Below are 25,889 nucleotides of genomic sequence, written 5' to 3' on the forward strand. Positions count from 1 at the left end.
TTTATTCCAAATGGTTGCAGATATCCATTGCCGGCTGTCGAGACAGAATGGCACCTGAAAGTAGAACGAGAATAGCAGATGCCAACAGCAGTAACAGGATCACGAGGCTGTCGAGGCTGGTAATTCGCCGGTGCTGGTCGTTAGGGCTTCATTCCAAGGTAGGAACCAGTTATTCTTTGTCATTCATGTGGTATAAATGTCGGTTTACTTACTTACGGTGCAGTATTCTGATTCCCATCTTCTTTTATCTCTCGGCCTTCCGTATTTGTTTTCATTGTGAACTGGCCGCTTTCCTTTCATCGGCCGACCTGGTGTTACCTGTAGTTCATTTCTAGTAGGATTCCGCGGTGGAATAACTTCCTGATCTGACATTTAATGGCACGTCTGTTGGTCCTATCTGGGACTAATGGCTGTGTAGCAAATTTAATTGGAAAGATTATGAGTCTACATTTCCAGTCCATTCCAGGAAATGAAGGAAAGTTTTTTTGGTTTGAATTGCAAGCCCAAAATGTGAACGAAATTCGTGTCTGGCGTGTCGAAGAATCAATCGCGTTTCATCTCAAAGACTCTGAAAATGGTTGCACGTGTCAAGTTCCTGCTTTGGAACATCAGTTTGTTGCACGTATTTTGTTTTGCGCAACACTAATTGGTGTGTGTATTCAAATAAGTTGCTTGCAAATTTTTGATAAGACCTTCTTTAACATGGTTAATCCGGGTCCCATTGAAATCTGATTATTCCTCCCGAAAACGAAGGACACAAATGTGACTTAACTGCGCTTGCATTTTCTCAATGAATTATTGTGACCGCGATTCTTCATTGGGAAACAGCTCTCTTGATTTCTTTGCTGATGTATTGGCGAACAAATATTGCCAAAAGTGAGGATCATGGCTTCGCTGTAGTTTGAGGGAAAATAATGAAACAAACGGGACGAGACTGTACAAGCTGTGGTCGTTCGGCTTATTGTTAGCTCCGGCTATTCTAGCCCGAACTTGCGTAAACATTCGGCCTGGGAAAAGACATGGGCCTTATTCTTGAGAACCCCAATCGTATTTGATGCAGTTGCTATTCCAGTCTTTTCGCCAGCATTGATGATAAGGCTCTTAGTGGGGAACAGAATCACCTGAGCCTCATTCACTAGGCCAACTTATTGCAGACACTTCTCTCTCCTCTAAAAGATGGGTTGGGCTTCCTCAGGCAAATGCGAATTTGTGGTCCGGTCGTTCACTGTCCCATTTGGTAGTGGTTACATCTAATTCATCAAACTGCTACACTGCAATTTCCTAGCCAGCTTATTGAAAAAAAGGCAAAGATTTAAAATTCGTCTCCCGACTTTTTGATAGCCAGGCTTGTATCAGAAACCGTGCAACAAATCGTTGAGATATTGTTGGGCTTCTCACTTGGTTGGGCTGATATCTTATTTTTCTCCTTTGCTTGTCTGGCTACTTGATTTCATCGGACCCGTTGTCAATGGACCTTTTTTGCTTTTTTAAAGAAACAGAACTCGCATCGATCTCAAGTGAACCCGAACTCAATAAGATGCCCTCACAGATTAGTTTTGCGAGTTACAAATTTTTTATTTTTATTTTCCAGATGATAAAAATCAATTGATTTCCCATCTCACACCATGTTTAAAAAATAAGTTCTTCTTCCAAAATTTATCCCGTAAAATGGGTCCCTTGAAATATGGCATAATTATCGAAGAGACTCACGCCCGTTGATATTAATTTGATCTGCAACCAAATTTGATCTCCCTTTTGTAAACTGAGCGTCGATTGCAGAGTCAACGGACTTTCTTGTGCGTATAAAGTGTTGTACTCTTCCACAAACCCACACCCGATGAAATTCCCGTTCAGATAGAGACCTACTTCTAAACTAAGTATAGATGACGACGTGGGAAATTGGGCGTGTCCAGTAAAAGAGAAGAAATACGTTCCCGGGACAGGTGCCGTGAATTTCCCTGTCGACAAATCCATGGCGTTGCCGATGTTGAGTCGGGAAACCTGGAAAGGGATTGGGACATTTGCCGTGTTGAAGGCAGAATTCCGCTGGACGTAGAAGTAGACCGGCGCCGACTTGACGTCATCGTATCCTATCCATTTCTGGAAACCTGTCATCCATTTAATTGAATTAGAAATGCGTAGACTATTAAAAATAAGAGATACTGTACCTGCTTCGTTTGGTAGTTTTGAAAAATCGCAGTAAACGCTTTCGACCATTTTTGCTCCTTTAACGGAATAAAATCCACTCAGGGTGTGGCCGATCCTCCAAAGATCTTCGCACGACGTCGGCATTCCAGTGACGGCCACTTGTCCGGTGCATTCGAATCGGCCCAGTGTGTGAACACCAGAAGAATACTCTTGCCCAGTTCGGCCGAAATTCAAACGGGTGACGGGCAGGATCTCCTTGTCATTAATGACTCCTGCATTTCAATTGTATCGAGTTGGAATCGGTTTATCTAAAGCGAGAATAAAATCAATCATTTAAATTGAAATCATCTTACCGCTATCGGCTAATTGCACCGGAGCAGCGGAGTCGCAGTTGCACTTGGTGAAAGATTCGACGCAATTTCCGTCGATGCCGCACTGGCAGGTGTGGACGTCCGTGTTGGCGCCGGCCCAGAAGAATTTGTCGTTTCCGTCTTTGTCGTTCCACCAGGAAAATGTGATGCCGTCAAATTCGAATGGGGCGTAGAAGCAATCGTACTAGAATGTCGTATACGTATCGAATAATATTTTTATTTTTTATTTTTTTTTTGTTCAATTAATTGTTTCTTCCTAATCGTACCTTAATTGACTGATGGCATTCGCTAGACAAATTCGCCAACGCTGTCATCTGTCTGAGACTTGCGTTGTACGTCACGGCCTTTGAGTAACACCCCGGATCAGCACAGTGGCCCACGTCTATTGGTCCTTCGCTGTCGTGTGGAACGGATGTCGTATCTTTTCAAAGGAAAAGAATAGGACACAAAAAGTTGTTTTATCACATTTTCCCAGTGTCGGTAGTATACCTGTAGTCATGTCGCAATGGACGTAAATGGGGTCATCCCCAACGCCTTGTCCGTCCGGATCGATCCAGTGCATGCCGGAATCGAGGGATGGGTCCGCTAGACGGACTTCTCTGCACGTCCTCGGGATGGAGCTTCTCTCAGTTAGCGGGTCGACACTTTTCGACGCCGCTGTGTTTTCTTGTAGGGCAATTACCGATTCTAGTTGGCGGACTGTGGATTCTAGCCGGATGACTTTGGATTCCAGTTGCCTATTTTTAATTTCGAGTTGACGGACCATTTGGTTCTGACAGAATCACAGAAGCAGTTTGAAGTAATTGATTTTAGATTTTGGGGTTGAATTAAAAGTTGGAGAGGTTTATACCTGCTGCTGAGAAACTTTGGCTTCAAGTTGATGAAGTTTCGATTCGAATTTCGCCTCTACCGATTCTTTGAATTGCATCTGAATAGTTTCGAGTAAAATTTGACAAGAGTTAGTTAGAAATCAAAATTAAAAAGGAAAGACTATTTACGTAGTTTTGGCTCAACTGTTGCAATTGGTCCTCCAAATGCAGTGTGGCATCGGCCGAACTGACTGATGACCAACCCAAAAGCAACAGAACGACGAATCGGACATTTACTTTTGAAATGGCAATCATTTCTTTGGAATGTCTACGGGAATTTTTTTTTCTCTTACGGAAAAACACCAGTAAAGGCAATTGTTTCCAATTTTGATTTCACTGAACTGGCCATCCTTGGCTGCATCGGGCATTTTCATTTATAGTCCTCCCTGATCCAGATAACGAGCTCATCCCAACATTCGCTTTATCTTTGGGGATTTTGATCAGCCTTTGAATCAAGCCAATCCACCATATTTCCACGTTAATTGATATTGAACGTGTGTTGGGCTTTCGTTCTTTTATTGTCGACATACCCCAACTTAGTTAATACCGTAGTAGAACACGAGGGAAGATGTGTGTTTCTTGTAAGGAATCATTGCATAATTAGAATGTAACACCTTCAATAGAAGGTGACCCTGATTTGTTGGGCAAGGGGAAATCCAATGTTTACTTATTTATCAAATTATCCTATTGAGATAAACGGAGGAGTCGTCAGGGAACGATGAGCTAGTGTTTGGCTTGTTTGTTTCGGATTCACTTTAGCTAGCAACAAAAAGCATTTGTTGGGTTTTCGACGTCAATTTGTTCAAATATTTGTCGCTTTTTTTTATTGTATCGTTCTTTTCTGTTATCAAGTCAGTTGAATGCCTCGCAGTAAAGTTTGAGTTTGATGTGTAAAATGTCTATTAACAATTCCCGTCATAATCGAAACGTTTGAAATTGTACTTCCACGGTGAAAATGTGGAAGCGGATGTTTTTTGATTTCTTGTTTTTTTTTTCGGTAATTGGTCGAGTCTCAACTGAAAAGGTGACCGATTACATTGCTCAAAATTTCTTGTGGTATATGAGGGGTAGTACCATGATTTCCGATGGATATAATGATGAAATCTAAATGAGTGGCTTAAATTGCAATTTGACGCTTACAATATTCATGCGGAAATTATACAGTAGAAAGACTAAAAATGTGAATTTTGTCTCCATCCAATTTGAGTTCTGTCGTACCGATGAGCAGTGCCCTACCATTCAAATAAGGCAAGAAGTAGACGACCAAATTTTGCCACTTATTTGTAATGACTAATTAGCGATAGTCCAATAACTTCTACGATCGAATAACGAAACAGTTCGTTAACGTAGCCACTATTGGGCACCGCTAACTTGCTCTCTTTCATTATTTCGTTCTTTTTTTTTTTTTTTTAATTAGGATAGGCAAAAAATAGCAAAAATGTCTGCTGTTATAGCTTTTTAAGTGAATTCTAAAGTACGTGATCGACAATTGAGAGACGAAAATGCCCAAAACAATCGCAAATGGAACTCGAAAGCTGACATTTTACATTTCAATCAATTACCAGATCAAAATTCAATAGGGCACTTGAATCCCCGTAGAAATCATTGACATGGTGAAACCCGGGTAATGGTTGATAACGCGTTAGCTAACGTCCGTTATTCGCAAAGTCACAAGATTTCTTAATTTGACGATTTCAGAAAACCACAAACTAATGTCTTTAGACCCATCATAGTGGAAATCCCCATTTGCGTTATTGGCGTCGAGTGTCGAGTCCTGTAATCCCAGGAAAACTAGCCAATATCTTGCGGTCGTTCACTCTAATCTGTCGCGTTATTCTTAAGGCATTTTTGTCAGCACAGACCAATAACCAACAGTGCCACCTATTAAGCGGTTGGCATAAAGGAGGACGATGTGATTTTGATTGTTAAGGCAATGATGGAAGAATTTTTACTACAATTTAAATATATTTCGTTACACTAACCGATCTACTGCAGGTATCCGGCTCCCCCAATAATGTTAGAAGGGGGGGGGGGAGTCCCTGAAGTTGTTAATGTTTTTATTGATACGAGTCAAAGAGTCTTTTTAAAGAAAGAGGATTTGATCGATGAGCCCACATTTCTTTTTTAAACGAGGCGGAACTTGCGTGGTGAAAACAATGTCTGTTATTAAAAACTGAGATAGTAAAAATGGAATAACAATTTTTGAGACAAAACTCATTTATTGGATTTTTAATATAAGACGAGAACGAATATTTGAAAAGAAAATTTTAAATGTCATCTTGTGCATGTCTCGGTCGGAACGATCTCCAACAAAACAAGTGAGAATTTTATTTTACAAAAGATGTTGATTTTCAAAAGAAATTTTCAAAGCCTTGATGTCCACTCTTGATTTTGAAAAGTCAAAGTCTCTTGACTCAAGGAAACCTGGAGCTGCTGTTGTACTAAGAGACTGTGTCTTTTGTTGATTGTATTTGATCCATTGCTGACAATAGATTTGACGATTCTTGTGGTTTTCGCACAGACTAGCGGCCAGGTCAACGACTAAATTGACTCTTTTTGCCGGTGGAAAAGAGTTTTATTCTTTTGCCGTTTTCTCAACAAGGCCCACTGTGATGACCTAACCATGCCGCCATTTAGGCCGTTCACTAGGCCGTCTGGCCCATTTTGCTGTCGTATATAATCAAAATGCAAAATGCGTATAAAGCAAAATGGGCATAGATTTTGCCAATAGAAAAATGGGCCTGTTGTCAGCCCATTGTACGTCATACCTCAGCAAAATTAGCCTGACGGCCAAAATAATAATACATTTTGCAAAAGATTCGGTTTCCGTCGACGGAGATTCAGTCGGGCCCTTTGATGGCATTTTTATACCGGACCCACTCCGATTAACAGGCACTACTGGATCTTGTTTAATCCAGATTATTGACTTGATATTTCATTTTCTGACTTTTGTTGTTTGTGGCATTTCTTTGGTCAATTCATTTCTCGTCCAATTGCGACAAACGTCGATACGGAAATGTCCTCCAACCGAATGATGGCTGCGACTTTACAAATTGAAATCGCATTTCTTTCTGTTGTGTCAGTGGGCCAGTGTGTTGACTAGTTGTTAGACTCTGGATTCCAACCGGATGACTTTCTCTTCCAATTGTCAATTTTTAATTTCAAGTTTCGACCGTTTGGTTCTGAACTTTGAAATATTTTTAAAAAATTGATTTTGAATTGAAAGTTAGTTATTGAATACCTGCCGCTGAGACATTGTAATTTCAAATGAATTGAATTTCTCTTTTAATTTCACCTCTGAAAATCGAAATTGGAAGAGAAATTCTATTGACGTTGGTTTTGGCCACTATCATTTCTTGCGAGTGTCCAGCAAAGACTCTTTTCTTTCAGACTACGAGTTAACAATTGAAGTGAAATTTGAAGGAGGAGTCAACTGTTGATTTCTTGCTCCATTTAATTTGATGTTAAACAAAAGATCCTGACCCTGATTTTGGAAGTCGCTCTGAGACCCTTTTGCAGACCTTAGTATTTACGTAAATTAGTTGAAAAAAAAAATACTATCTTGAAGTGTTTTTGTTTAACTAACAATAATGACCACCTTCATTTGCTATTCCTAAATTTGATTAATCACATCCCTTCTTTTTATTTTCTATCCGTATTCCTACTTTATGGGGCATTAATTTTCACATTTTTTCTTATCGTTACAATCGCCAGCTGCCGTTTCACTGCATGTCCGTCTGGTTGTTTTGGCATTTTTCGTCTGTTGCCAGCGGTTGCCTGTTGATTGAATCAAACTCAACTTTATCAAACAGATAGCTGAAAAGTCCCCGCCCATTTTCCGGTGGTTCCAGTCTGTTTTCAGTCACTCGGACCATTTCGTACCTGTGAAATGAAAGATATAGGTATGTTTTTCTATATTGCTATAACTTCCAATGATTTGTAAAATTGCATTACGTGAAATTCAATCTGGTCGACAGGTATTCTAGAGCGACGCCTCCTTTGAGTGGCCCTGACAAGGTCCCTTTTGGATTACCATGCCAACGAGGCTACAATGGAGATAATTAAATTGTGCCCCATCCAGGTAGTCCAGGTAGTTATTTTCGAGGAAATTCATTTCAGTAAAAATGTAAAGAAATAAATCACAAACTTTTTTACTAACCAGATGACGCGAAGGTGCCGAGACGGAATTCAAATTCGTCGTAGTTGAGTCACAACTTGAAACGGCCAACCAAATGAGCAAAGGTAACATTGAAAACCGCATAGTAGTTAAAGTTAAATAAGCCTTTTTTTTATGCGTTGTCAAGACCAACTCAATTCGTTAGATATTCCCTAAATACCTCCAGCCAATGCAAATCCCAAATCGGGATCTTTTTTAATATCCTGATTTGATTAACTTCCACAATGTGAAATTGTCTTTTCGTTGATCGTGGCGAACGAAGACTCCTCAAGAGTAGATGAGAGATCATCTTATATAACGTTAGTATCTGCAATCTGTCAAACTGCTTTTCGTTTCGAACGATAGTCAGATGTCGATACGCGATTGTTTTATTCACGCGTGTAAATTGCATTTCGCATAACTTTTCTCTGTAGTGATGGGCCGGTTCGATTCAGTAATTTGTTCGAACTTTGGGAAATCTAAAGCAAAGCCTTGACGTCATTCATGTTCTAGTACTTACAAATTTATGCCTCGAAAGTTTGCTCATTAGTTACGTGTTTGGTTTTATGGTGACGATCAATGTTTCAGGTACTGTTGATTTAGCCCCAACCAAATATCGGGTTCTGGTATAATGTTTCTGTTTAAAACGTCCCGTACAAGCGAATCAACAACGGTAACTCTTAGCAATAAGAAATGGATCAATGGTTGTTTTACTTCTTTATCTAAACTTAAGTTTAATAATCTGTGAAAGGTTTTGTTCTATTTTATTGATCCTTAATTTCTGTTCACTCTTTTGTTTATGTTTTTTTAATGAAGGACGTGCCACATGAAGATAAAGGACCACTATTTGTTTTATCCGAGTCGAAGAAAGCCAGGAAGCACCGACGATAAGGTAAGCAACTTTTCCAGCTTGATTTGATCTATTTAAATTTACTTAATCTAAAGCTAGCTAAGAGTTACGAAACGACACAAACCAACTCGCTTTTTAAATCGCAGCATTGCTGTTCGTTTTGAGTTAATGGTTAAGTTTAAGACATTCAATCACAAATCAGTTAAGGGACAAAACCCGTTTATTCAAATTTCAGAAAGAGTTAGACATAAGAATGATAATCAGCTCAACTACTCCAGTCCCGTTGGTTTATCGCAAGTTTACTGCTTAAAGTTCATTTCAGTCCAGTTTTGACGAGGATCGATAACATTGCGCTGATTGTTTGGGAATCCGGTATAGTTGTATTGCCCAGGCATCGGCTGCAGTCTCGGCTGAGCCATCGGTGGAATTGGCCTGCCAGCATTTGTGTTGTTTATACTAGACGGCCAGTTTGCAGTATATATGTGGTGCTCGGCCTCGCCTATTTCTTCTATAGTCAGGAAATGTTGACCAAATTCGTAGCCATTTTGCGATTGAGTTTGGTTATTAGATCTTGCTGGCAAAATAGCCGGACAATCATTTTCCGAAAGCCGCTGTTGTTCTTCCAATGCCACCGACAGATGTCGCATCTGGTTCGCGATGTGATTGTCCAGCGAGTTGGGTGCCTCGTAAACGGGATTGTAGTTGCCGACTTCCGGCATGGATGGAATCGGATTGTCAAATCCCACGCGAGACTCGGTTCCGTTTCTTGATGCGTCAGACGACAGACGGAGCTCATGTATTTCGCTTTTGGTTTTCATTAGCTGATCGTGCAGATTGTGGTTCTCCCTTTCCATTTGGTCCAAACGACGTTCCAACTTTGGTATTTGTAGAAACATGAAAGCGCAAGAGCTGAAACTCTTGGGATCACAACCGGGAACCGTCTCGACGTATCCGGGAGATGTTTGATAAAGAGATTGACTGGGAGGAGGACCTTGTTGCGGTTGCTGGTAATAGTGACCGTAGTGGAATTGCTGTTGCAATGCCTCCGGATGTTCGGGTAATACTGTTTCTTGCGATCCGTAAGCTGGAGAGGCAACAAACTGGTCAGGTGGGCTGTCAGGTGCTTGGTAGTACAGTGCTGGTTGTTGTGGGAACTGTTGAGCCCACTCGTTTGGCATTTGGTTGATTTGATAGCCCGTCTCGTATTGGTAGTATGGTGAGGGCATCATGCCGATGGGATAGGGTTGGCCGACGTGTTGGTTTTGTATCGGCGGCTGCTGCCTATTCAGCAGAATGGTTTGTTCGGCAGAAGTAAATGAGTTCTTCGCCGGGAAAAAATATGACGCAACAGATGACCAAGCTGACGCTAACATTTTCTTTTCAGATTTTGGCAAGCGTTTGGCAAGTTCAGGTGAAAAATCTCAGATGAAATCTATTTGAATCTCAAGTCGGCAGTGCTGCCTCTATATGTAGACTCGATCTGCGACGGAGCCATCAGCTGTGTCACTTTGACCCAATCTTTTTAATTTCTAAAAGTCAATTGTTAATTGACTATCCTGAATTCTTTTTTATTGTGCAGTTTTTTTTATTTCGCGTTTTGTTCAAAACATTTAAAAATGAAATGGCAAAATATTGGCTGTCTAATAAGTGAATTGAGAACTCGGCTGGTTTGCCACTTGTGTTAAGATGGTAGTCTTTGGCAATCTGGAAGGGATTCCAGATTTTCTTTTTTATTAACATGGATATTTCGTTGGTGATTTGTGGTGCCGATTTAATATAGTAAAACAGCTCTCAGTGGTTCGTCAAACATTTGTTTTGAACGGAGTTATACGTTTACTAGAGCAACAGTGAGTTAGGGAAATTAATTTCTCACAGAGAAAAATGAAAAGGGAGCCAGATTTTTCAGGGAAAGTGATTTTGGTTTATTTTTCGGTTTTTTGTATCCGTTTTGGGTGTTTTCCATGCATTGAGGAGGCATGGGTCGAAACCACAGGTCCCAGTAGTCGAACAATCCAATTTGCTGCAACTCTAAAATTCTTTTGATTTGATTTGCCACCGTGTCAACAATTTTATCCAAATAACTGATTGGGGTATCCCAATTATCATTTCATTGGCTTACCATTGGTTTATGCTTCTAGTGTAGAGACTGTTTTTTTCTTAATGCGAACGATGAGATCGTCGGCGTGAATAATTCTTTTGCTATTTGCAAATTGCATTTTCCAGTCTTTGCAAAGTCTTGTCGGATGGCGTCCAGGTGATAGATCTGTGACTATATCAAGGAATAGTATGAAAAGTTTGGCGAAAAATTTGTTAAGTTATATCAAGTAAGACGTAGTGGAGTGACGAATTTAATGCAATCGGACACTAAAGTGCACCGAGATGGCATTATTGCAGCGTTTTCTGAACAAGGCCCACTGTGATGACCAAACAATGCCGCCATTTAGGCCGTTCACTAGGCCGTCTGGCCCTTTTTGCTGTCGTATATAATCAAAATGCAAAATGCGTATATAGCAAAATAGGCCTGTCAGCCCATTGTACGTCATACCTCAGCAAAATGAGCCTAACGGCCAAAATAATAATACATTTTGCAAAAGATTCGGTTTCCGCCGACGGAGATTCAGTCGGGCATATCCCTTTGATGCCATTTTTATACCGGACCCACTCCGATTAACAGTTACTGGATCTTGTTTAATCCAGATTATTGAATTGATATTTCAGTTTCTGACTTTTGTTGTTTGTGGCATTTCTTTGGTCAATTCATTTCTCGTCCAATTGCGACAAACGTCGACACGGAAATGTCCTCCAACCGAATGATGGCTGCGACTTTACAAATTGAAATCGCATTTGTTTCTGTTGTGTCAGTGGGCCAGTGTGTTGACTAGTTGTTAGACTCTGGATTCCAACCGGATGACTTTCTCTTCCAATTGTCAATTTTTAATTTCAAGTTTCGACCGTTTAGTTCTGACAGAGAAACTTTGAAATATTTGAAAAAAATTGATTTGGAATTGAAAGTTAGTTATTGAATACCTGCTGCTGAGGCATTGTGGGTTCAATTGAATTGAATTTCTCTTTTAATTTCACCTCTGAAAATTGAAATTTGAAGAGAAATTCTATTGACGTAGTTTTGGCTCAACTTTGTCGCGGCATGAGCCACACTGACCGACGATGACTTATCTTCGACGAATTGGACATTTACCATTATCATTTCTTGGGAGTGTCCAAAGGTTTTTTCTTTCAGACTACGAGTTAACAATTGAAGTGAAATTTGAAGGAGGAGTCAACTGTTGATTTCTTGCTCCATTTAATTTAATGTTAAACAAAAGATCCTGACCCTGATTTGGGACCAGCTAGTCGAAATCAGAATATTCATTCTTCATTTGCATATCCAAAACGGGTGGGTGGGATCATAGTGGTACGTCAAGTCGCTGTGAGACCCTTTTGCAGACCTTAGTATTTACGTAAATTAGTTGAAAAAAAAAATACCATCTTGAAGTGTTGTTTAACTAACAATGATGACCGCCGTCATCTAGTATTCCTTTACTACTTTAGCCTAGTGCATCCATTTTTCCTATTTTTTATTATAGTTACAATCGACAGCTGCCGTTTCACTGCATGTCCGTCTGGTTGTTTTGGCATTTTTCGTCTCTTGCTAGCTGTTGCCAGTGGTTGCTTCAATCTTGTCACAAATGAGAATGACCCCGCAATTCTGCCCGATGATCCGACATTTCATTCCATAATCGTTCAACTTCAACGTATGCCAAAAATTTCAATTGGTAGAGGAAGGGTGCTGCTTGAACGTCAAACTTCCATTGAAAGTAAAAAAAGAAATTAAAAGAAACGGGTAAGATGTGAGCTGCGGTCGTCGGGTGGTCGTTCGAATTTTTTTATTTTTTTTTATCTCCACCCATCATCTAGTTCTGCTTAGGCCGCTTGCGTGAACAAGCGGCCTAGGAAGAGACGTTGGTCTCGCAAGTCCATAGACCCCGATCCCATTTAACTGAAAGGGTGCCCAGTCTCTTCGCTTACAATGATAAGGTACTTAGTTGTGAACGTTCAACCAAGTCATGCAGAACGTTAGTGATATGTAGTGACATATTACACATATGGTGAAATGTTAGTGACTGCAGAATAACCTTACACGCTAGACCGACCTACTGCAGACATCTCTCGTGAGTAATGGTGAGAGTGCGCCAGTGCGGGTGTGGGAGCATTAACAATTATGCTCACCAGGGGAACCGAACTCACGTCTCAAAGTGCCTCGATTACTGAGCGACGCCTTGTCCGACTCACCTACCCGACCTCTTAACCTATATCATTTAAGAGAGGCGTTTGTACTTCATTTTATACCTTGGATTTTGCATGCATATGGTTATTTTAATTAAAGTCCAAATAAATTGTAATTAGATTTTTGTATTTTCAATTAGATTTCTGTTTTTACTTTCTTTCCAAGTAAGAACCGAAAACCTGTACTAAATTTATTCGATTCAGTTACCCCACTTGGTTAACGACTTGCGGTGAGAAAGATAACATTTTATAGTAGCTAAACTATTTATATCATTTAGGTGATGGTTTGATGTTCAAAGATTTCGCTGAATTTTTTTTTTTTTAATAAACAAACGAAAGGATTTCGAGTTTCGACCGCTAGGTGGCTCATTCCATCAGGTGGGCGGTGCCGCGTTAGAAAAATCGTCTGCTGTTGCAGCCGGTGGAACAAACTTCAACGGGTGATTACTTTCAATTTACTAATTTAGCATTTAGGTGATTAACTGATTATTAGATTTACAAACTAGCTCTCGTAGTCGAGTGGTTATTGTCAGGCCATGATTGTCATAGAAGTTGTTAAGATAAATTTAATGCTGATGAAAAGTTTCATGTTGTAGACTTGTAGAAGAATTCAATGTCGGATTGTGATTCCTTGCTGCCATAGCTTTGCCGCTTTGCATTTCACAATGCACTTGATTTGCTCGCTATTTTGATATTTTCTTCATTTGAATAAATTGGAAACGCTGTCTACCGCTAGGTGACTCACTACACCAGCAGTTAGTGGCGCGAAAAAGTAATCGTCTGCTGCTGCTGCTGTACCGTGGTGTAGGCGGGTCTAGGCGTTTAACACATGTTACGTGAAATCTTGAATGAATCCAATAAGAAGTAACCTATTCGAATGGCTATAATAGAAGTTCTCTATTGGTAAATTTAATTCAATTAAAAGATTGTACATTACAGGAGAAAGAAATGTAATTCTGATTTACTTATTTGACTTAGTTTTTCCAAAGACATGAAGTCTGAGTTTGCAAAGTTCTAATTCACAGTTGCACGTGGTTTGATCCTCCTTATCAACGAAGCTGTTTGTGTGATTGCTGTTTTAATTTTTGGAGGTAACTATTTTTTCTTTGTAGAAGGAGAAGATAAGTTAGGAGTTTTCACATATCGTGGTCGACTGGTTGCTACACAGTACTGATTGAAGTTCAAATTGGCAACACTTTCTAATTCGTGTTTTCATTTTAGCAGTTATCTCATCAGAGGGGAGTTAATGTAGGATATGATGCCTTTAGTCTTAGTATGACATTTTGCAAATAAAATGTTTGATAAACTCTAATGTGAAAATACTAAAGAATTCCATTTCAATTGCCAAGGGCTAGATAGATTCACAAGATTTATTTGATTTCTTTTTTTCTCTACAGCCTATGACGAGCAGTAACTGTACACTGAGTGATGATGAGGGAAATTTGTCAATCTAGCAGCAGTCTTATGTAGCCTTAGGTCTATCACATTCTGTTCGAATAATTGTCACTTCAATTTGTCTTTTTCTTCTCTAGTTATCCTCATCATCTTTTGGAGCCGACAATCCAACGTCAGTCAACTCTTTCTCGACTTTCCCTTTTTACTGTGTCCTCGTGTACATTCATGAGAAGGTGAGTGTATTCACGAGGACTTCCTTTCCTTCCGCTCTTCCTTATACCTGACATTGAGACTTTTCCAGCTACGACGTTCGACTTTCTCATCCATTTAAGGTAATACAGTCGACCATTTCATTGCAAATTTGATTTTAAGCCACTTGGCAGCAGCTTAACAGTGATAACTTCATCTTCGTTCAATGGCGCCTTCAATTTCTGCGTGATGTAGCTCACTTGACGCCTTTCAATTATTTATAGTCTGGCGGTTATCGCGATTATAACAAAATTTTGTGGTTGTGTTTTCCATCAGACCACAATGTCCACCGAAACTTCGTGTTTCTGTCATCTGTCAACTCGTGTCTGTTCATCGTCTGTTTCTTATGTTCCATGATTAAATGTCCTTTTCTAATAATGTTTTCCATTCTTTCTTGATTAGATGGAAAATTGCTCACGTTACCAGTGCTCCTTCGTCAAACTATTTCTACAACTTCAAGTTCAAACTACTTCGTCGCCATTAAATGAAAATAACGAGGAAACACTATTGTCAATTACATTTCCAGCAGCTTTGGGCGGTCTGTATCAATTTGTTCTATTGTTTTGGAGACCCTGATAGAAAGATCTTCTGCAGCCATAAGCTAAGCTTGATTCTATATTGTTTCGGGTCGATAAAAACTAAAAATGACTTTATATGACACTGTTTAAACTAGTACAGCTGTGATTTGTTTTACAATCTATTCGAAACATTATTCTTGACATTAATAAATTTCTTCTCATTTCAGATGGTTCTAAACGATTTCAAGAAAAAGTGCTGCGAAACGAACCACCTCCTTCCAGTCTTGTCCAGCCAGAAAACGTCCGATTGCTGGAAGTGACTCGAGTCTCCTGCATCGCAATTTCAAGGTAGGATGGCATTTTTGATTTTTACTTTTTCATCGGGTGTTTTTACAGCAAAATTGTAAATCGCTAAGGTTTTTCCGCTTTCCAACCTGATAAGTCCGTAGACTTGAACAACTTTAGCATTTTTATGACAAGGCAATTACCATCGATTGCCAACAAACGAAGTGAACGTTGTTCTTTGATTTGGCGTTCATTTGATTAGGCCAATTGTTTAATCTTCTCGTGGAAATGTGTCACAATTTATGTGAACATTACAAAACGATCGCGTCTAACCGCCGGGGGGAAATGCATTAAAGAAAGGATGAGCTGGTTTATCTTTTACTCTTCATGTTTTCAGATTAAATATGGACAGTTTTGTTGTTAACTTTTCCCATGAGAAAATGTTGCTACTATTTTTTTATTGATTGAAATCGATTTTGAATCAGTGTGACCTGTTGACTCGTGGGTATTTCCCTGGTGGGTACAGCTGCTGCCCAGTCATTTTTGATCCAGTTTGCATGTCGAGTCCGATAACAAGCTGTTTTTCTGCCAGAATCTTTTTTGGTGGGTAGGATGAGCAGGCCACTGATATTGATCCTGTGCGAAATTGTTTTCCCAGGAAAGCAGCAGGTTGTTCAATTAGTAAGGAATAGGAGCATCCTTTATTGAAGCTGAATGGAGAGATGGAAAGACAAACCTTTTTCTCTTGATACGCTAAAATAGCTGATTGGCAGGTCTGGTCCACATTCTGATTGATTAAAGTGTGACAGGACCCACGGTACTCGTCCAGTTTGGCCTTTTTTTAAAAAATTAGTTGTTGACGAAGCGCCGTGCGGTAATTATCTTTTTCGTGCCACCGAATCGCCGTTCTATTCACTCAATTTGAGTTCTCATATGGAAAGTGGTAGTGTCGTAATTATTGTTGGGCTGTGGAAGAGTTTACGCTTCTTGTTGTTGCACAACAACCTCTGGTTTGTGCCAGGTTGTTGCCGGGGTGATTGATTGTTTGGATCGTTTTTACAATTTTCTTGTTTCATTGAAATCAAACTATACGTCACTTAAGTTTATTGCATCTCAAACTTGAATTTTTTTTCATTTTGGAGTTTCAAATATTTTAATTCATTTAAAATGTGAACATCTCTTTTTATAAAATACGTTGCTATTGGCTTGAACGTTTTGAAAATATGTTGAATCTTTCATTTGATTTTTATTGGGCGACTGTTCTGTGGATTTCATAATCCAACTGAATTGACTCACATGATTGATGATAGGAGGATAATAGGCGGATTGTAATAGTCCCAGCCTTGACAACTATCCACTGGCAGTGGGTATGAATTGTCCATAATCCAATTGTCTATAATCCGAATCCATATGGCATCAATCTTCATTTTCGTTTTGTTGGTAAGAATTGCATAAAGGATTATGCAATTTGTTTATTAAATTACAATACCCGAAAATTCTTGCAGTTAAATATATCTTAGGCTCTCCCGTTTGGAGTCTCGTGAATAATTTCCAAGGAGAATGTTGCAAGCTAAAACGAGAATTGTAGTCACAATCATTTTTTATTTGTTTCACGTGTGGGGGGGGGGGATAAGAAATTAAAATGATGAAATGAAAAGAAATTTCGACACATTTTATTCCAATTCAAAGCAGACAGTTTATATATACAGTTAGAACATTTCAGATACAGTTGTAATTTTAACTCAGTTGTTTAGCTCTTTAACCTTTCGTGGATCGAGATCCGTTGTTCTTGCATCGAGGGGCGTCGTAGCTGGCGCGGTTGACGGTGCTCTGTAGATCATGAACGATTCTAGCTTTCTTAGCCTCTGTATCGGGAGTCGGAGATTGAGCCTGGCATTTCCTTACCAACTTCACTTGTTCTGTTGCGACGTCTTGTTCGGAATTGGACACTGAGGGCCCTGCGACCGGCTGTTCGATCGGCTTGTCTGCTGGTGTCAACTGAGGGGCGAGCTGGTCCTCCGTTTGGCTGCCGTCGCCGCAATCCTTCACTTTTCTGGTCTGTTTTGGCGGCGGTGGTCGGGGTGACTTGTTGTATTGAAGACTTCGAAAGATCGTATTGAAGTCTATATTCAAAGAATCGATCCAATTGATCCCCAAAACCACCTGGCAGCTGTTGGTGTCGGCAATCAGGAGTGGCAGTTTAGCGGTGACACCGTTGTACGTGATGTTAAGTGAACACCTGCCGAGAAGTGGGACTGGCTCGTTGCTCGTACTCATGATTGTCATGCGTTTGACCGTAGTCAGTTTGGGTTTCCCCAGTTCTTCCCATTTCGCTAGGCCAGCCATGGAGCATCCAGCTCCCGTATCCAATTTCATCATGAAATCTTTGCCGTCCACCAAGACATTTACATAGAATGGCAGCGTTCGCCACTTGACGGCATCAGCCATCATTTCTTGCTTTTTCTCGTCATCGGTCATAGTTAAATTGGATGGTAGCATCGCAATTGTTCCCTCACTTATAAACGTATTCCAATCGAAATCAACCAGGAATGGCAACGCTCGCCGCCCAATCATATTCCGTGTGTTGTCATCGTCCGACACATGGACTGGACAGCGGAAATTGATTCCAGCGAAGCTCATCTTGGCTAAGAATACGCCCTTTAGCGGAACAACTCCAGTCACCGATCTTCTGCCAATACCATAGACAGGCAACAACTTTGGCTTTCCTATTTCGGACCACAGGGCTTTGCTGATTAATGCCTTATCGCAGCCAGAGTCAAGTTTCAAACGTACGTCATGGCCGTTCATTTTCATTTCGAGATAATACCTTTTGGGTTCTGGCATTTTGGAATTTCTGTATCTGAGGAATTGTAGAGAATAGTAGAGAATTAATAATGTAATATGATGAATTTTAGAGAATTAAGGAAATGTAATCGATGTTTACCACGGGAATTGAACTCACGTCTCGATCACTATGAAAGTGTCTCGATTTATAATTGACGATTTATCCAACTCACCCACCTGATCACTACTTATTATACATTAACAGATATATTTGTATTTAATTTCATAACTTGAATTTGGCATGTTCATCTTGGCTGTCAACTCCCAATGACTTGTATATGGCCATTTTAGCATTTAACCTCCAAACCAATTGTATTTAGATTTTTGGGTGTTTCAAATTTATAAGTAGTTCCACGTTTATAAACTTGAATGGCATCCTCTTTAAGTAGCTGTCACTGGCCGGTAATCAGTTTTAATAGTTCAGTAATTTATTTTTACTTTATCCGATCTCTACCGCTCAAATCGATCAAACCTTTGATAAATCTCTAGTGAACATGGTTTAAATTTTTGTCAATAAAGAAAAAGATATTTGAATTCGTTTTCAAGTTTTAATTTGTGGACATCTTCCAAGTCAAGTCTATTTCTTTTCCTTCTCACAATTTATGTTCTGCTTTCAGGAAAATACATCAAGAAAATCTTTTTAAGTGGTATCACTCAATTGTTGCCGATCGCCTGATGTCGGGGAATATCAGCCAAGTCTGGTTCACCGATTTTGGCTCAGAGGCTCTTGTTGATTTTGTTATTGATTTTGGGTTTATCCCACTCGATTTGAGTTTTATATTTTCGACGAGACGGTTCAATTTCGAATCGTCGAATCACAGTGGACTAGTGGATAGTAGTGGAGCGACCACGTATGTGTGACTCTTCCACTTACTGATCGCTTTTTGATTGGATAGAATTTCGAAAGCAAATGCCATCAAACTATTCAAAAACATCTAAAAAAGTTTTGATTTCGTTTGTGTGCGACCTGACATCAATTAACAAAAGCATTCATGTTTTAGAGACGCAATCTTTGACGTTATGTAATGCCCGAGTTTTCCGGTTCCGCCGTTGGTGGCGCTCGTGTCGTATGCCTTTGATGGTATTTAATACTGGACCCACTCCATTAACATGCACTAAACTGGATCTTGTTTAATCCAGATTATTCCCTTGATATTTCAGTTTCTGACTTTTGTTGTTTGTGGCATTTCTGTGGTCAATTCATTTCTCGTCCAATTGCGACAAACATCGACACGGTAATGTCCTCTGATCGAATGACTAGCTGTTCGACTCCGGATTCCAACCGGTTCTTTTTCTTTTCCAATTGTCGATTTTTAATCCATTTTTAATTTCAAGTTGACCGACCGTTCGGTTCTGATTGAGAAACTTCAAAATATAGTTTTAAAAAATTGATTTTGAATCAAAAGTTAGTTATTGAATACCTGCTGCTTAGACATTGTGGGTTCAAATGAATTGAATTTCTCTTTTAATTTCACCTCTGAAAATCGAAATTTGAAGAGAAATTCTATTGACGTTGGTTTTGGCCACTATCATTTCTTGCGAGTGTCCAAAGGTTTTTTTTTTTCTTTCAGACTACGAGTTCGTACGAGTTAACAATTGAAGTGAAATTTGAAGAAGGAGTCAACTGTTGATTTCTTGCTCCATTTAATTTGATGTTAAACAAAAGATCCTGACCCTGATTTGCGACCAGCTAGTCGAAATCGGAATATTCATTCTTCATTTGCATATCGAAAACGGGTGAGACGTCAAGTCGCTGTGAGACCCTTTTGCAGACCTTAACATTGACGTAAATAAGTTAAAAACAAATAGCATCTTGAAGTGTTTTTGTTTAACAAACAATAATGACCACCGTCATTTGCTATTCCTTCATTTGATTAATCAGCTCCCTTCTTTTTATTTTCTATCCGTATTCCTACTTTATGGGTCATCAATTTTCACATTTTTTCTTATCGTTACAATCGACAGCTGCCGTTTCACTGCATGTCTGTGTGGTTGTTTTGGCATTTTTCGTCTCTTTCCAGCCGTCGCCAGTGGTTGCTGCAATCCTGTCACAAATGAGAATGACCCCGCAATTCTGCCCGATGATCCGACATTTCATTCGATAATCGTTCAACGTGCCAAAAATTGCAAAAAAAATTTAATGGGTAGAGGCAGAGTGCTGCTTGAACGTCAAACATCCATTAAAAGTAAAAAATTAAATAAAAGAAACGGGTAAGATGTGAGCTGCGGTCGTCGGGTGGTCGTTCGAATTTTTTTTTTAATTTTAGCTCCACCCATCATCTAGTTCTGCTAAGGCCGCTTGCGTGAACAAGCGGCCTAGGAAGAGACGTTGGTCTCGCAAGTCCATAGACCCCGATCCCATTTAACTGAAAGGGTGCCCAGTCTCTTCGCTTACAATGATAAGATACTTAGTTGTGAACGTTCAACCAAGTCATGCAGTTATTGACTGCAGAATAACCTTACACACTAGACCGACCTACTGCAAACATCTCTCGTGAGTAATGGTGAGAGTGCGGGTGTGGAAGCATTAGCAGTTATGCTCACCAGGAGAATCGAACTCACGTCTCAAAGTGCCCCGATTACTAAGAAACGCCTTGTCCGACTCACCCACTCGAACTTCACTAGTTCTACGTTAAGAGAGGGATTTGTACTTCGTTTTATACCTTGTTATAAGAATCAGCGAAATTATATTTAAAAAATTAATTAATTAATTCCGTCAAAATATAGATGGCGCAGTTGTAGAAACTAGTGAGGCTTGGGAAGTGCCGCATAGTACGCCATCTATCTTGTCCATATCCCATGAAACACGGTGCCCGGCATAGTGTCGACTGCTTTAACAACAACAAGTCTCTTCTTCCAAGTCATGAAGTTTGGATTCAGATGGATAAGAAGATGGGTGCGATCACGCTCAAGCCCCATTCCAGTCGATAAAGCAGAGGTAAACAGGTTTCTTACCATGTAAAAAGTGATCATGTTTCTATCATTTCTTTTCAATTTCCATTGATTTGCAGCTGTGGGAAAAAAGGATTGCCTTTGCATACTTTTTCTTTGCTTGGAATCTTTTGGCCGTTGTTGGTTACCAATATCTCAATGCTGATAAATTGGGAATTAAAATTGATACTGAAGAGACTTTGGGTAATATGTTCAAATTTTTCAAATAAATTCTCTGAATGGTTTTCTTAATAATTTTGTTACCTTTGCTTTGTTTTAACAGCTGAAAAACTGATCAGGAAAGCCAATATGCAGAATGTAACCTTTTACAGAATGAAGAACTTGAGCTATGAAGGGAAAAGAAATGTTGATGCAGGAGAATTAGAGGAGAAACACAAACAACGACTTGAAGCATTGGCGTTGGCAGAGAAACACAAAGAAGGATTTGAAGAATTAGAAAAGTCAGAACTTGAATGATTTGCATTAATACATAGTTGTATATTATTAATTTTATGTTATTGCCAAACTTAAAGATAACTATTCTTGTAGTTTTAAGATTTTCCATCAAATTCCATCTTTCAGATCACAAATATGTTGTCAGTTTTCCATGAAACATTAACTGTGGAATTCATATTCTAATCATTCATGCAAGATGGGCTGAATTATGTTTCTTTTCATCACAAACTATTGAAAAATTGCATTTGTCATCATTCATCAAGCCAAGAAAAAGAATTTTTTGAGAGCCATATCAACACTAGAGCTAAAGAAAAAGTAAAACAAAAAGTCTTCAATTAAAAAAAAATCTCGATCCGCCTTTTCTCTGAAATGATGACGGCTGTATCGGGCAGTTGTAAAAATGCAGTCGCCAAAATATTGCTGAATTGACATGAATGTTGCAAACCCGGAAATTCTCATCACCTCGATTTTTTTAGGCTGGTAAAAATAGCCCCGGTTGTGATAAGGTAAGAGAACCAGAAAATTCCGCGCCATCTTTCCCAAGTTTTAGTCATCGCATTTCTCCGTTAGCCGGGATACCGAGTTTTAGTTTCGAAAAACGACGCTCACATATTCGTCTGCTATACTGGCAATCTTATCAACCAACCGATCTATTTCTTATTCGTCGCCAGGCTTTCCAAATTTTTATCTTGAACAAACTCCGGAATACTGCCGTGATAAATCTGTTTCGACTCAATCTTTTTCATCTTTTCCAACGGAATAACTGTTCAGCTTCAAAATGGTTGTGAAATTTTACATTTCCATGGTTTCTGGAAATAAAGAGGTATGTATTGGGACGTCAATCGTTGTGGGTTCCGCCCTTGTCCCACGGGCGCTTTAGTTCTTATTACTGACGATCAATTTCGTTGCACCTTGTTATCTTCGCAGATGAAGAAGCGACAAATGAAAGCCCAGCTTATCATGGAGAGCAAAGGAGTGAACTTCCAGGTGATAGACATTTGTGACCCCAACAACGAGGATGAGAGGACTTTCATGAGGAAGAATGCAGTAGGCAGAAACAACGCCAGGAATGCTGTACCACCTCAGTTTTTCAACGATGATCATGAAGATTCATACTGTGGAGTGAGAAATCATTTTAAAAATTCCCTTAATGTTTCTTCATAAAATAACACATGTTTGTTTTGGTTCTCTCAGGATTATGAGGGCTTTGACGAGGCTGTTGAAAATGACCGCATAGAAGAGTTTCTGAAGCTTCCTCGTGGCTCACTACCTCAAGTACCTGTCATCAATCACAATCTTTTCGGCAGTAGAGATGTAAGTGTATCGAGATCTTTTATTCAACTTTTTAATAAACACCTTGTGTACTGTGTGCAGGTATCAATGGAGAAAGAGATTCCCCAACTCAATGGAGCTGTCCCTAGTCCCAGACCAAGCCCTGAGAAAGAAGAGGAAGAAGAAGAAGAGGAAGAAGAAGATGAAGGTAAGTTAATGATACAGTTAATGGAAATTTTCACACAGCGTGTGAATGGCTTCTTCTCACGTTTCTTGTGATGTTTCTTCATTTGGTTTTGTTTTTACTTAATCTGCTTGGGTTATTCTTTTCTTTGGTTTTGGTTTTTTCTGTTTCATTTCTGTCTGGTTTCGTGTTATTTGTTTTAATCTCTGCTTGCTTACCCTTTTCTATCAAACACAACAACCCAATCACAATTTCACAGAAGAGGTGGAGATGGAGACCACAGTGGCCACTGCTGAAAGTATCACTGAATTAAAATACAAAAAGCTTCCCGGGGGAGGTACATAAGGGCTTTTTTTTTCACATTCTAACCCTTTTTTATTATTTGGTTTTCTGCTTTTCACTTGTCCACATTTTCTTGGTTGTCTATATGTAAACACCACCCTTAACATCATTTGCGCTCTGCTTTGCTGGTGACGGATGACCTGACTCGATTCTTTTTACAGATGTAACCACTGCAATTATTCCCGAGGAAGAAGTCAAAGTGGAGGAAGTAGAAGAAGAGGAGGAGGAGGAAGAAGAAGAAGAGGAGGAGGAAGAAACAGCTTTACCTCACGAAGATGGTAAAACTCGTATCTTTGAATGCGAGCACAAACATACTCAAAAATTTATATTTTTATTTCGTATTTCGCTTAATCTGCCCTAATATCTCGGCTTAATTTTATCTTGGGTTTATTTTAATTTTTTCTAATTTCTTTAATTTCACATTTTTGCTTGCTTTTTTCCATCACTTTTTTCATTTACACACGCACAAAACAATCAAAATGTACAGATTCGATGGAGATGTCGACTACGGTGGCCACTGCTGAGCGTTTCACTGAGTTCACTTACAAACAGCTTCCAGGTTTTCCTTCTGTTGTCTCGTTAACTCCTTAAATTTAATTTTCTCAACAACATCTTTTTTTATCTTTTTTAAAAGTTGTGTTTTTTTTTTCTTTCTTTCAATTTCCCGCGCTTTTTACTTGTCGTGTACGCTTCAATTATTACTGGTCATTGTACAGTTTTTCCGATTCCACATATCCTCCCCATCGTGAAATATTCTCAAATTAATTTTTAATTTTTATTCACAGGAGAAGCTTGAAATGAACAAAAAGAAGACAAAAACCAGTTATTAAATATCAACTGCCGTGTTTGCCACCTCACCGCCGTCGAGTTGGTTTTTTCTTTTCTCTTTTTTTTTCACTGGAAATTATGGCGCGTCTTTATTTCGCCCGTCAGAAAACAATTGGATGAACTGACTGATTTTTCTTGGATTTTATTATAATTATTATTATATATACATATTAATTTTTTTTGTCTTTTTGTTTCTACCGACCTTTTAATCTTTGGCTCCTCCCACTCCTTAATTGCAATCTTATTTAAATTACCCTGCCTTTTAATTATGTTACCTGTATGTGTGACTTTGTGTGTGTAACGACTTTGAATAATGTTTTAACTTAAAAAAAGAAAGACAAAAAAAAACCTGGACAATTTGACTCAACAAAAATTGTAGTGAAAGAAAAAGAAAAATCATCAAGTCGTTGCTCATTTTCGTTTAAAATGATTTTCAAAACGAAGATACAAATGAAAGATTTCAAACACAAAATACCTTTCAGTTTTTTTCTTTTTAAAAAAGAATTGATTCGCTTGTTTCTAGATCGAGAGACGCATTTGTTAATTGAAAAACCGCTACGTGCTGGCCTGTTTGTCGTCATAATTTCTTCTCATTTTCACAACTTCATTTACTCTTGACTCGATTGGCATTTTCCACTTTCTCGACGCGTCTAAATAAATTTTGCGGCTTCACCAATCCAGACAAATCCCTTCCCATTTTTTCGGTTATTAATTTTACTAATTAAGACCGTACAACTCCACCGACAATAGAACCCCAATATTTTAAATAATTTTTAAAAATTTCTTTGTATGTGACAGTAGGACTAAAGAAAGTTAAAGATGTTGAACTTAAGATGATTAAGAGATTTCAAGTAGTTGGCAAATAATGAAAATAACTAAAAAAAATTATAGGAGTTCTATTGTCGCGTAGTGGAGTTCTACTGTCGGACACTGGAGTTCTATTGTCGGGTATTTTTAATAATGTTTAAAAAAGGAGTTCTTATGTCTTTGGAATTCTACTGTCAGCAACCCATTCCCACTTGGCGACGCCCTGTCGGCCCCAAAAACTATCGAATTTTCGGTACTCGGACGTGTTTTAGTTCCTCAACTCGTTGTCCCAAGTTTTAGTGCATTCTCTCCCTAACAAGGAAAGACGGCCATCGTTATTGGGAAACGAGACCAATAAAAACGCCAAAAACAAAAAGAAATCGGTCGACTTCATTTGGTATGCAGGAAACGTAGCCTGACTCGATCAATTTCACCAGAGACTCAGAGAGTCTTTCAAGCTTTAGCAAATGCGTCAACTTTCTTAATTTCTTAATTCTATTCAACCGTTTGATTAGAAGCTTGATTTGTATTTTTTTAAATTAATAATTTGTCTTTTTTTTATCTCATTTTTTTTTTCGAATTTTTTTCTGCTCCGCAACTGAAGTGAAGACAAAAAAACAATTTGGCAACGTTGGGGAACTCCATGGAAAATGGGAATTCTCAGTCCCGCCATTTGTCACAGGCTACTCACTTGGTTCAACGTGTCCCTGATTTAATCTTCCTTAAACATGTGTAACACATTTTCCCAACATTGTTTTCGGTTTACGTTATTCCAAATATTTCTAATGTTTATGGAAATTTATTAACCACCGTCCTATTTGCATTGAAAAAATAAGGTATATTGATGTGTCATGGAGAAGCCCAATGATGGTCTACGAGAAGAAGGTTATTCGAAATTCGAAAATTATCGCCCAAAACAAGACACAGTTGGATGCTGAAGCAAATGGATCAATTGAAGTTTGCAACCTGGCCCCACTGCAGCACCTGAAACGGGGAAACAAAGTCAAGCTTCCTTGCAAGGAAACCCGAAGCTTCCCATTTCCAGCACAATGGTAAATTAAATACTTGAATGTTGTTTTATGACATACTAAATTATGGAT

At 39.1% G+C, this 25,889-nt stretch overlaps 3 protein-coding genes and 1 long non-coding RNA gene across 7 annotated transcripts; 3 read left to right on the plus strand and 1 right to left on the minus strand.

The window, feature by feature from the left end:
* Positions 1-1,555: 1,555 nt before the first annotated feature.
* LOC124196762 (complement C1q tumor necrosis factor-related protein 3-like) lies at positions 1,556-2,699 on the minus strand. The gene is made up of 3 exons (XM_046591976.1): positions 2,502-2,699; positions 2,169-2,420; positions 1,556-2,108 (listed from the first exon to the last, which is right to left on the minus strand). The coding sequence occupies exons 2-3, from the start codon at positions 2,290-2,292 to the stop codon at positions 1,657-1,659; spliced, it is 576 nt and encodes a 191-aa protein (XP_046447932.1). The 5' UTR covers positions 2,293-2,420; positions 2,502-2,699; the 3' UTR covers positions 1,556-1,656.
* Positions 2,700-7,106: 4,407 nt separating this feature from the next.
* On the plus strand, positions 7,107-14,705 carry LOC124196764. The gene is made up of 8 exons (XR_006875816.1): positions 7,107-7,290; positions 7,366-7,478; positions 7,551-7,630; positions 8,361-8,436; positions 13,018-13,118; positions 13,415-13,581; positions 13,657-13,769; positions 14,211-14,705. It is a non-coding gene; the product is annotated as an uncharacterized LOC124196764 (long non-coding RNA).
* A 366-nt stretch (positions 14,706-15,071) lies between these two features.
* On the plus strand, positions 15,072-21,408 carry LOC124196763. Its single transcript, XM_046591977.1, has 4 exons — positions 15,072-15,188; positions 20,697-20,907; positions 20,981-21,104; positions 21,184-21,408. Exons 2-4 carry the CDS (start codon positions 20,833-20,835, stop codon positions 21,375-21,377), a joined length of 393 nt encoding a protein of 130 aa, XP_046447933.1. The 5' UTR covers positions 15,072-15,188; positions 20,697-20,832; the 3' UTR covers positions 21,378-21,408.
* Positions 21,409-21,948: 540 nt separating this feature from the next.
* LOC124196761 (SH3 domain-binding glutamic acid-rich protein homolog) lies at positions 21,949-24,339 on the plus strand. Of its 4 annotated transcripts, XM_046591971.1 has the most exons (8): positions 21,949-22,179; positions 22,284-22,478; positions 22,551-22,670; positions 22,731-22,836; positions 23,072-23,149; positions 23,316-23,432; positions 23,642-23,713; positions 23,940-24,339. In XM_046591971.1, the coding sequence occupies exons 1-8, from the start codon at positions 22,135-22,137 to the stop codon at positions 23,948-23,950; spliced, it is 744 nt and encodes a 247-aa protein (XP_046447927.1). In that variant the 5' UTR covers positions 21,949-22,134; the 3' UTR covers positions 23,951-24,339. The 4 variants fall into 4 exon arrangements, with proteins under 4 accessions (XP_046447927.1, XP_046447928.1, XP_046447929.1 ...); XM_046591972.1 differs by lacking the exon at positions 23,642-23,713 and having other exon boundaries at positions 21,968-22,179; XM_046591973.1 differs by lacking the exon at positions 23,072-23,149 and having other exon boundaries at positions 21,968-22,179.
* The last annotated feature ends 1,550 nt before the right edge of the window (positions 24,340-25,889 follow it).

The sequence above is a fragment of the Daphnia pulex genome, chromosome 7 (genome assembly GCF_021134715.1).
Source record: "Daphnia pulex isolate KAP4 chromosome 7, ASM2113471v1".
Taxonomy (NCBI): domain Eukaryota; kingdom Metazoa; phylum Arthropoda; class Branchiopoda; order Diplostraca; family Daphniidae; genus Daphnia; species Daphnia pulex.